This window comes from Mauremys reevesii, linkage group 5 (assembly GCF_016161935.1).
Source record: "Mauremys reevesii isolate NIE-2019 linkage group 5, ASM1616193v1, whole genome shotgun sequence".
Taxonomy (NCBI): Eukaryota; Metazoa; Chordata; order Testudines; family Geoemydidae; genus Mauremys; species Mauremys reevesii.
In genome coordinates, this window is record NC_052627.1 from 32,460,905 (window position 1) to 32,473,680 (window position 12,776).

Consider the following 12,776-nt stretch of genomic DNA (forward strand, 5'->3'; position numbering starts at 1 on the left):
TTTCACTCTACTTTGTGTCATTCAAATATATAAAAATAACTTGTTTTCTTAGGAAAATATAATACATTGCATGAGATATATGTATTATGATAATACATTAGTCTGTGCATATTCAAAGCTGCCTGTTGAAGTAAGGCTATATGTATTAGTCTAGAAGATACACACAATAAACAAACAGGCACGCACACAAGCTCTGAAGTGCATGCGCACCCGAACGTACTGACGAATCTCACGCCCATCATGTACACTTTTCAAGCTTTTAGCAGATAACTGTTTAAAGATTTAACACACTAAAACAGGAAGAAAACAAAGATCTGTTTCAGAACACAAGGAAGTATTCAAAAGTTTTAAAAAAACAAAAACAGGAAAAAAGGATGAAGTTGAGTGTATGTGCGACAAATTGTGTGGCCCAATTATTACATGTAAATATTTATAGGCTAATAGTTCTAAGTCTACAACCGTAAATTGTTTATTCAAATGAAAAGTTTTATTTGGGGATTAGAGATATATTGTTTTCTTAAACTCAGAGATGGCATTGTGTTTTGAGTTCTGTTTTTAGTTCTGCAGCAAATCACATTGAATTCCGTTCATCAAAGCATTAATCTATTGAATACTTTCCTCCCATCCTTCCATCCACCAAAACAGACCCTATTTGCCCAGGAAAAATTATTATTAATAGTTTTTACACCAATTTTCACCTGTTTTTGTTGTTGCAGTAATCAACACCGATAAATTCCTGGGAAAAATTAAATAACAACCGAAAACAAAGGGCCCTAAGTATAGGCTGCATCTAATCGCCACACAAGTTTGAGGAAATGGAGCTGGTGAGCAGTTGCAGGTTTTAGTTCCTAATGTTATTTGTTATTGGAACCCTACTATTCACGCTGCAAGTGGCTGGAAATTAACCAACCCTTTCAGATTCACCTGGAGCCTCAAGCCCAATGAAGGAAACATCCTCTCGAGACTTAGGACAGAGCTGCCTTCAAAGGGGAAGGCAGTGCTTACCTCTTTTTGCTGTCATGAGTGTATGTAAGATGGGGAGTCAGGCTACTTCCCACAAAATGACTTTAGGATTGGTCAGAAAAGTGGGGCAGTGGCTCTTCCAGAGAGCCTTCAATTCAACACTTCAATTCAGCAGAGAACTTAAACATGTACTTAAGTGCTTTGCTGTACAGGGATACAATTATCCATGTACTGCTACAAGTTAAGCTTGCACTTAAATCACCAATGAGATGATAAGGCCCTGAGGACTTGGCACTGTTACTAGCATCTTTTGAAAGCTGCTTCTTCTAAACTGTCTTTTTCATGGGTGACACACACCGCACAATTCTGTAGTACAACAAATATTGACATATGCACAAATTCAGAACCTCACAGTAGAGTATAAATAAAGTCTCTAAATCATCACTGTTAAAGCAGTCTTTGTGGTTTCCATCTAGTGGCTTTTTTAAAAAAAGTTTTGAATAATCAAAGTCTGGAAGATTGCATTGCCCATATATTTTTATTGAGACTTTACCTGGCATGATGGCAACAGGTGAGCAAGAACAATTCCTACATGGCCCTGTGAAAACCAAAAAACACGAGTCACTTTTCAAACCGCATGCAGCTGACTCCCTTCACAATGACCCCCTTCAAGAGTGACAGTGTCTTTGTAAAAGCAGCTCAGATTCCAAAGTCTGTACCTTTGCCCTGTGTCATGTGGCAGCCTCAAGATCCACCACCTCAAGCTCGCAGGATGGCTATGCAGGCACCCTTCCTCGGTTAACCCTCTTCTGTACTCTTTAAATAACTCAACTCAGTTCAAAGTCCCCACTGGGGTCTACACTGAGTCTAAATATACCCTCAAAATAAAGTCTCTTCCTTCTCTTCGCTCCAGCCTCAGGCTGTCACTCAAAGCTCTTCACTCTCCTCAAGTCAGAGACCTCAGCCTTTCTTCCTGGGGCTGGGTTCAGTTCAATCTTTATCTTTATTCCTTGCAGCACTCATCTGAAGCTGCCTTCTACAGGTATTTGAGCAGCCAGGCTCCTCTTTCTAGGAGCACACTTTCCAGGCTCCTTACTCTGGTGAACTTGCCTACTGAGCTCTCATGGGAGCTCCTGTCCTCAGGAGCTTCCAGCCTCTAACATCCACCTTAACAGGGCCCTGGTAACTTTTTATCAGGCTCATTAACTAATTAGCTTCCAGACCGCTGTCTAGCTATTTAATTATTTGCAGGTGGGTCTGAACTCGCTTGTTCTCCCTTACAGGATCCTGTCACAGGTAGGCTGGTCCATGATTCCCCTGAAAGGACCATCCACCATGAGACTCTGTTTTGTAGTCATGTCCTACTGGAATTGTAAAAGAGAAAAAAAAACAATAAAGTTGCATTTTATACAGAGAACATACATTACCCCTCCACTGCAAAAATCCACAATCACATCTCCAGGTTTAGATAACTTTGTCACCATGGACACCAGATTATTCAATTGCTGCTGTTTCCTCAGAGCACGATCACTGGACATCTTTCCTGAGGATGACAACAAAGGAAATAAATAGATGTTGAATAATTTTTAATAACTATTCCACAATATTTCTAACTAAATAGTTAGAAGAAAACTGTACTGGAAATCCTAAGAATTAATGATGAGATTTTTCAAAGCTGTCTAGACAATATAGACAACAAATCACATTTGGCAGATTTGAAAATCTCAGCCTAAATATTTTTAAATTGTTCAACGTATTTCTTTAGCACATTATGGAACTATGTATTCATGTTGTTCCTGTTAAGGCACCCAGATGGCTTTGCGCACCAACAATTACAAGCTGAAGCAAATTGTTGTTATATAGTAATCAAACCCTCCAACTCTACCTTAAAGTGTATTTTCACCCAGTGACTCAGGCTCAGAAACTGAGCTTTGACTCAGATTAGAGATTTTACAGGATAAAATCACGTGTGGTCTTTAAGCACCTTGTCTTAGATTGTGATACTCTCACTCATGTTGAGTACCACCTTACACTACAAGTAGACCCCGTGTATTTAAATGACTCTATTTGTAGAATAAGATGTTACTTGTAGCTGTCTGTAGAACAACTGGAATGTCCTAACTCCATACAAAAGAAAACTAAAACCTCGCTGCTTTCAACAGTACTTGTTAAAGGCCATGAAATAGCTTCTTGAGATGGAATGAATTTGTTTGGCTAACATTTATATATTCCAAACATGCTCTTTGTATCAGTGAAACTAATGAAGTGTCGAGGGACCTTGTTATTTGTTCAGATGAAGAAAAAGTCCATAACATCCCTTTTCTTTGCTCAGAAAATATTCAGAGCTGTAGACATTTCTACAAAATGTCATTCATAAGCTAATCTTTGAGGAAAGAAGAAAAAGTACCTAGACAACTTTTCCTTCTTTTTTCTTCTCATTAAACTTTTATGCACATCATGTATGATTACTTTTTTGTTCCACATCCTCAGAAATATAAATACAGGGCCTTCTTTGAGCTTTCCATTATGGTTGTGTGTGCTGGATATTGCTTACGAACTTCAGGCTTTGTTTGGACTTGAACCACTGAAAGGATCTGTCTCTTCTGCAATATTCCTTGCTTGTCTAGTCCACAAAAAATAAGCTTCTGCTCAGAATTAAACGAATAGAGTTTTAAGGATAACTTACTACAAGAGCAAAGTACCAAATAATGACTTCTAGCATATTTCCAAAGAAAATGTAAGCTTCCTGATCACCACATCTGCAGGAACAGCTCATCTTTTCCCTACCAAATTGGGGCAATGTCTTTGTAATTAAATAATCCAACTTTATGGGCAGATTGTGATATCTTTGCTCATGGTACGTAAAGTCAATGGATCTACTTGTGGTAAAAGAGTATCACAATCTAGTTCTTATTTTTCAATTAAAATATAAGAGATAGACTTCTTACATGTAGCACATTCTATGCCATCTATGCAAAGAAAACAGAAAAAAGCTGAAGAAGATGGTACAGTAAGCAATAATATTGAGATGTGTACAGTATTCATCTATGCTAAATAAAAATATTCTGTGTTAAAAGTATTCTTTCAGTAATTCTTTCAGAGTTTATAAATAACTTGAAGCTGCCTAGAAAGGAAAGTAAGAGTTCAAAATTACTTACTGAAATAGAGAAAGTAGTATTTTGAGAACTGTGACTAATTTCAAAAAGTTGAATGTTTATTTTTCTTTTTGGTCTGGTACTGATGCCTGAAACTCCATAACACACTAAAGAAAGAAAATAGCTTACAATCCATTCCTGGCTTGGCTAGAACCAATTTTCTTGGTTTTCCAAAACAATCAATCTGAGAAAGTGCTGCTTTTGATGAAAGGTCCTCAAGTAGTCCCCTGGCATGTAACTTACCCTCCTAGGGTAATTTTCTCTTTCCCAGCCTGGCTTCCCAGAAACTTAAATATAAACATTATACCATTTTTGTTGTCATTCAGGCACTGTCCTTGATTTCCTGCAAAGCATGGGCCTTACTTTCAAAGTTAAGGAAGAGATTTAAAAAAAAAAAAAAAAGAAGCAGCATTTTTGCTCCAAAGTCAGAAAAATGCAAAGAAATTCTGCACATTCTGATCAAAAGTGGTAGCTCCAATTTGTAACACGAGAACTAGTGCCAGACATAGCATTTCATCCAATAACCTGGGCATTTGATTACATTTTTTTCATTTTTTTTAGCCTAAAACAATAAATCACCTCACACAATTTAATTTAATTTAATTGTTCATAGAGAAAGATAAGAAAACATAAATTACACTTTTGTGTTAGAAACATATTGTTGTGCTTTTTAAAATCATTCCTATGTGACATCATACCTCAATGATGTATTCTAACATTTGGTACTTCCTGATAGGAAATCAAAAGGTAAAAACAGAATCTCCAAAAATATATTAAAGAATATTTTTCCCATTTCCCTGACTGCCAGAAGCTGGGACTAAACGACAGGGGATGGATCAATTGCCCTGTTCTGTTCATTCCCTTTGAAGGACCTGGAATTAACCATTGTCAGAAGAAAGGACAGATGGACCATTGGTCTGACCCAGTATGGCTGTTCTTATGTTATGTAACAAAGAAAGACTCAACTACACTTTCTAAAAATGGTCATGAATAACACACACACACACCCCTTTCCTTTTAGGATTGGAAACAAAACTCCAGACACAACAGGTCTTTTTTCCTATTTTGTCCTTGGTACAAAAATCCAGAAAACTATGGTTTAACCTGTATAGAATGTTAAGATGGTTAACACCAGTCTTTCCCTGAGTACTGTACAACAGACAATTAATATAACTAGATCATGCGTGCCTAAATACTCTTATTCATCTGTTCTTTCTTAGTCTTCATAGAATCTAGAAGTAAGCAATATATATTTTTCTTAGAGCCCAATAAGACAGTCTCCTGACACTTCTTTCTTTGAAGTTTACTCCTACAAGGTAAAACCTTCTTGAAGAATGTGACCTTTTCTCACAGTACATTGCAACACCAAAGTAAAACATTTTTCTCTTTTGTAAAACTCTGCTGACAGCCTGCCATACATGCCCAGCAGGTTATATTTTTCTTTTTCATTTGTGGTCACAACAAAAATAAATCTTTTGGATTCATGAGCTGAACATTGTTATTAATCCACATCCTGTGATGAGGAATATAAAAGCCTTCACAGCATTAAAGGGCCTCTTGGTTTGGCCCAGAGAATTAGTACATTTTAGCATGCTGGAAAACTTACAATTTGACATCACCTTTCTGCAAGATTAGAGGCCTTGTAAAAAGTCACTCAGTGCCCAAAAAATATTTTCAGATTTTTCCATATATACTTTGGTTCAGTATCACTTTTGTTTTCTTGAGTAGGTAAATTTCAATAACTACATGTTTGAGAGCTTAACCCTGTTTAACTTTAACTCTCAAATCATTTCCACTGAATGACATACTATACATGCAGTGTTGCCAACTCTCACAATTTTACCTCAAGTCTCTCAGTAGTTTTCTTAAAGATCCAGCTTCTGGACTTATGTGATTACATGGGTATCTCAGTTTTCATTTTTTTTTTAAAGTAAGTTTGTTGTCCTCTAGTTATGGAGAAAAGCTTGAAAACGTGACTCCAGTGTATCCTAAAGTCTCAAAAACCAGAAAGTAAATAAAAAGAATCCCAAATTTACATATTTTATAAATCGCATGATTTTTTGACACTTGATACCGGTAATACTGTACACCTAATTATTCTCTAACACATAACCAAGTCTCTTTCACCTTGAAGATTTTACCTCAGAACAGTTGAAGTCATGGCTACCCATGCCTGTCAGTAGTTTCTACAAACACATCATTTGTCATTTCAAGCCACATCCACAATTCAATATCCTTACAATAATTTCCATGCAATTATTAAACAAAGCATCATTCATTAGACAATTCTTCCAGGTAGCTGATGAAAACTGACAGCCCTGCTGCCATTTAGCTGTAAATAAATATGCTTCCTGCTCAGAAGGAATACCACTTTAACAGAGTGTTCAGCTAACTTAAACAATTAAAGAAAGTCCATCTATCGATTAGCTAAATGCAGCAAGAAGAATGTTCTTGCTACAATTTTTTGAGTAGGCTTGGTGTGTATTAAGTATGTATTACTCATGCACATATTCTTCCTTTGACTGCCATGAACTCCATATCCAGGGTGCATAAATTAGCAGAAGTAGTGTGAACGGCATCTATTAATTTGTTTTCCTATTTAAACAAAAATACTTTTTTATAACCATACCAAAGAAAGGAGCCAAAAAAGTATATTAAGCTTCACTTCATTAGAAACATTTACACCAGTAGTTCTCAAACTTTTGTACTGGTGACTCCTTTCATATAGCAAGCTTCTGAGTGCAACCCCCCACTTATAAATTAAAAACACTTTTTTATATATTTAACACCATTATAAATGCTGGATACAAAGTAGCTCATGACCCCCCCATGTAATAACCTCGCAACCCCCTGAGGGGTCCCGACCCCCAGTTTAAGAACCTCTGATTTACACTTTATTCCTGATAAAAATGCTGACTACGGTGATAATACAGCAGAGTGTGCAACAATTGTGTCTGTTATACATCTGTCTGTGCACATATCCCCAGAGATCGGGGAAGAAGGTGAATAGCCATGTCAAAAGGTTGTCAGCATCCACTGCCTGGATTTTAGTTTAAGTATTTACCACTTGGTACAACAACCTAGTCCATTCCAAAAGCAAAAAATCTGTCCTTCAGAAATATTTTATGAGCCTGAGGTCTAAGCCATGTCTGGATCCACAGAGTGGGTGAGAGTCCATCAGAGGCAGATAAATCACCTCAACCTGCCATTTACCCTCTGGGGCAGTGCAGCTCTGTACCGACCCCCAATACAGGGCTGTGCCTAAAAGGCACACTGTAGCCCTTAATGATTTTGGCAGTATGTTGCTTTTCTTATGTGTAATTATATTACTGTTGCACAGCTTTATGAGATATATCTCGATTTTAGTACGCCTTTTGATACAGTCACACATGATACTCTCATAAGCAAACTAGGGAAATGTGGTCTAGATGAAATTACTATAAGGTGGGTGCACAACTGGTTGAAAGACTGTACTCAAAGAGCAGCTATCAATGGTTCATTGTCAAACTGGGAGGATATATTTAGTCGGGTTCCTCGGGAGTCAGTGCTGGGTTTGGTACTACACCTCTACCTATATAACGCGACCTGATATAACACTAATTCGGATATAATACGGCAAAGCAGTGCTGGGGGGAGGGGGGAAGAGCTGCGCACTCCAGTGGATCAAAGCAAGTTCGATATAACGCAGTTTCACCTATAATGCGGTAAGATTCTTTGGCTCCCGAGGACAGCGTTATATTGAGGTAGAGGTGTATTTTATATTTTTATTAATGACTTGGATAATGGAGTGAAGAGCTGGGAGGGATTGCAAGCACTTGGACATGGGATTAGAATTCAAAACAACCCTGACAAAATTAGAGAATTGGCCTGAATTCTACAAGATGAAATTCAATAACAAGTGCAAAGCACTTCACTTAAGAAGGAAAAATCAAATGCACAACTACAAAAAGAGAAATAATTGTTTGTTAGATCAGGGCCTTAGTCTGCACATGTTTAAATGTTTCAACATCACAAACAAGGAATACAACAGAGGACTTAACACATCTTGCTGGAAAACATTTAACATCTACTGTCAAAAGTTAGGCTAGAGGAAAAACATTAAGGCATGTACTGTTATAGTATCTGTTTATTTTTATTTTTTATGGTAAAACTAAGTAATATTTTTAGACAATCAAGGAGAAAAACAAACTACAAATCATGATTTTTGAATATGTGGGTCAATAATAAAAAGGTCAAGAGGGCCAACTGAACAACATAAGAATGTTTGTTTTTCTAATTTTTAAACTTACATGCCATTCCTTTGGCTCCTATTAGTCAACCTGGTCTCTGTTAAGCTAAGCTTTGTAAAATGGCTTATCACAGGCATAAAAAAAATAACCTTGTCTCATATATACCTTTTTCATTATTTCCTCAAAAGCCCAAGCAGCTAGTAAACTGCCCTTAAACAACTAAAACAGGAACTTGCGCAGATTCTTTTTTATAATTTAACTGTATTAGAAGAACTTATTTGGACAAAAAACAAACAAAATCAATCTATAAAGAAACAAGTACCACTGGGAGCCATTAAAGACACATGAAGACTTATGCTAAGCTTCCACAAAATTAAATGTAGCTAATTCCTGCTTGTAAAATTGTTTTTCTCAAATTGACATCTTCATGCTTCCCAAAAGGCATCTGTTTAACATCTGACGTGAAGCAAACTAAACAAAACATGCTGCTAACATTCATTTTAGATTTTGCTCTCACTGCAGCACTTTTTATCCTCTGTATTTTTTACTCTGTTCTTCACCTGATTATGAAGAATCTTAACATACTGAGAAAAGTCAGTGAGTGTTATCCCCACTAGCATGTACCTGTGAAAAAGGCACAGGTTAGTGGGACTGTGACATTACATGTACAATACTGTCAACCCCAAAGTTTCAAAAATTGTAAGTCAGGGCACACTGGAAATCGTGAGATTGGTTTAAAACTCCTCAAGCTTTTCTCCACAACCCTGAGAACTAGGAATTGACTGTGTTTTAACATGAAAGCTGAAAATTTCATATAATCATACAATAATGACTCTCTCTTAATCCTCTTCTACCACTGCCCCCTCTTCACTTCTTCTCTTTCTCCTTCCCTTCTCTCGATTCTCCTCTCTCTCCATCTTCATCACTCTTACCTTCTCTTCTTCAGAGCTCCGTGAGCTGCAGCCATCAGAGGGCAACATAGTCAGACATCTTCAGCAATATATACACCTCTACCTCGATATAACGCTGTCCTCGGGAGCCAAAAAGTCTTACCGCTTTATAGGTGAAACCACATTATATCAAACTTGTTTGATCCACCGGAGTGTGCAGCCCCGCCCCCCCAGAGCACTATATATCACGTTATATCAAGGTAGAGGTGTATATATAAACCTAATTTTATTTATATTATACATATATATTTTACAGAGGTGAAACAGACAGAGTTTAAATGGCTAATTCAGCGAATCGGTATCAGAGCTGGAATTTAGATCTCAGAAAGCTTAATTCTGATCTCACAACAACTTTTCACCAATCTAACACTATTGACAACAATGGAGTTACTTCTGAGTTACATCAATGTAAATGAGATCAGAATGAGACCAAGTGATCCTGGCTTCCAGTCTTAAACTGTATTCAAGAACATATCCCTCCCTCTTTTTATTCAGTTAATGTTTATATGGGCTTACAGTGTAAATGTTAAAAATTATCAGTCCTATAATGCTCAACCTTTCAGATAGAGAAGTTACACTAAATTAAACTCTCTGAGTTACACCTTATGCTCGTTCCAACCTTACAATCCCTTTATGACTCATTTTATTAGACTTTGAAAAGGGTATGTTGTTTGATTTTGGTATTAGCTTTTAAGCAGCTTAGGCTCCAGTCACGTAAACAAGTTTACTTTTTTAAGAGAGAAACCTTATAAACTATCAGAACATGATTTACCCCTTAGAAAAAAACAAAAACAAAAAAACCCCTATAACCCTTAACATTAAGAGCAATTAAAAAAACCAACCTACATTTTGGAAATAATACTAAGGGAAAGTATTACAGTAAAGGATTGCCAAAATGTTTCCATTCAAGTTAAAATAAACTAAGACTCTCAGCTTAAAATAGTAAGCAAAACTGATCTGCATTAGTTTATTAAATAAGAATGAAAACAGTACTGAGCAAATCTACATCGCTCTTCAACCAATTTAATTTACTTGTTTTATGAAACATGTTGCTGTTAGGGAGAAAATTAAAAACATCTTAAGAATTGTTCATACTCATAGGTGAAATTCGCTCCTGTGCAGAGAGAGAAAGCGAGAGCACAAAGCCTATATACCACTTTCGTCCCACTAAATGGGACTTAAGTGAGGCACAGGCATCATGCTGGCCCTCTGCATTGAGGTGAATTTTATCACAGTGTAAGCAAAACATTCACCAATGAACTTTACTGCAACACTGTAGCTTTATGTTAGCTTATTTATATTCCAATACTTTAAATGTTATTTTTAAATACTGATTTTATGAAATGACTTACTTGGGTATTCTAATGCACTAGCTTTTCACCCAATGGAGACCTATATATTTATTATTATTTAGATTGTATCTGGCGATAGTTTGAAAAATAACCATATTCCGAGTCTTTAGATGAAATGGCTTTTCCACACTAGAAAATTTTTGCTTAAAATTTCCCACGGTTGCTACTATCACTTCACTTGCACCAATGGTGGCAATAGCAAGAATGATAGTACACAAGGCACCAGCCTCATTTGCCATTTTAAGGTAGACTGAACATGGTTAGAAAATGAACCAGTGCGTTAACACTGGAAGCTGCTTGGAGTCCTGTATACACCAGCACTGTCATAGTTGCTTCCTCCAGCAAAGCTGAACCCAATGTAGCAAAACAGTACCACTGGTAGCTGAACTGATTGTAGCACAAATTTTCTAGCATGGACATAGCCTATACGAAACAATGCTTCATAAAGATATTATTTCAGTTTTACAGATATGTAAATTGAGACTTGCCAAGAACAGAACTCAGATATTTTCATTCCATCTGCTGATCTAACTACTAGAGTGTTTATTATTACTGAATACTAAATATACTGAAATATGTATTTTTGTGTGTAACAATTTAAGCATTCATGTATCTACAAGTCAGTACTTAAGCATGTAATTCAGTATTATGTATCTCCTTTGCCTTTGTTTTCTCTTTTTATTTTTCCCTTCCATTATATAAATTTGAATCTCTCATCTTCATTCTGTCCTTATCTGTCTTCTCTTCCCTTTTCTTTTTCATCCCTCTCTTTCCTTTCCTGTCTTGTCTTTTTTCCTTCTCATTGTTTTTCAATATCATCTTATTCCTATCAGTTTCTTTTCTTCATTCCTAATCTCTCTTCTGTGCCACATTCTGTCACTTCCCTTCCCCAAACCCACAATCTCACTACTTTTTGGTAACCAGTGCTCTTACTCTTTCTTTTTGTTTCTAATCTTGCCACCCTCTAATCCACCCTCCAGTTCATGATGATTCAGCAAAGGTGCTTGAGTCAAGAAGGAAAAGGGAAAAAAGGAAAATCAACACAAACATGAAAAAAGACTCAAAGGGAAAAACAAAATCTAGGTTTAAAGCAAAATGTAGTCCTCAGTAATAATGAAAGAAAAAAAGCATATTGCATGAAAAGATGAAACAGAAGTCCATGCAGTACCTTTGCATAAGATGACCAAAGCCAAGTGCAATGAGGAACGTCATCTCAGCAGTACTGGATGAAAGGTCTGAAAGATAGCTTACAATCCTATAATCATCCACTGAGTTTCACCAGTGCACTTGCATCCGAAGAAGTGGGTATTCACCCACGAAAGCTCATGCTGCAAAACGTCTGTTAGTCTATAAGGTGCCACAGGATTCTTTGTTGAGTTTCACCACACATTTAACATACAAATCACTTTATTAGGCTTTTTTGTTGTTTTTGTTCAAACAGACTCTCACCATTTTGAATTTTCCTCAGCAGAGAGCACTAAAGAGTTTGGGAGACAGAAGAAAAGGTGGGTGTGGAACAGTTATAGCATTTGCAGCTATAATGGCATGAAAAATCTTGGATGGTGACAGAGACTCTTCAGTCACTACAAAATGAAACACTCAGTGTGTGAAGTGTTGTTGAACATACAAATTCAAAATTAACTGGGCCATTCCAACAACTGAACAATATACCATATATACTCGATCATAAGCCAGTTTGTTTATAAGCAGACCCCCCCCCACAAGATGGATAAGTAAAAATGGAAAATTTTTGTGACCCGTTCATATGCTGATCCTATAATTCAGAGCAAACTTTGGCTCCCAGGCCATCAGGATAAGCCACTGGTGGGCTGAGATGGTTTGTTTACCTCAAGCGTCCACAGGCATGGGGGTAAACCTAAGTAAACAAAGTGTCCCGGTGCGCCAGCTGCTTACCCTGATGGGCAGGGACAGCAACTGTGGGGAAATTTTTTTGGGGGGGGAGAAGCTGGGAGTCAGGGGATTAACGCCTGTGACCACCCCCCACATGACCCCACCCCTAGCCCGGGACCCCCACACTCTCCCCATCACATCCCTTCCCACCTTATCTGGGGAGGGCCAGGGGAGGATGTCTCTGGCCTGGCTGGAGCTGCTCCAGGAGGCTGGGCA

The 12,776-nt window shown here is 37.3% G+C and overlaps 1 protein-coding gene across 1 annotated transcript in view; it reads right to left on the reverse strand.

Annotated features, from left to right (window-relative positions):
• The window catches only part of GSTCD (glutathione S-transferase C-terminal domain containing), a 123,895-nt gene that overhangs the window by 23,628 nt on the left and 87,491 nt on the right, over positions 1-12,776 (reverse strand). Inside the window, exons 6-7 of the mRNA XM_039540197.1 lie at positions 2,391-2,506; positions 1,517-1,561 (exon numbers count right to left, since the gene is read on the reverse strand). Coding sequence (XP_039396131.1) covers positions 1,517-1,561; positions 2,391-2,506 — 161 coding nt within the window. The remainder of the gene's footprint in view (positions 1-1,516; positions 1,562-2,390; positions 2,507-12,776) is intronic.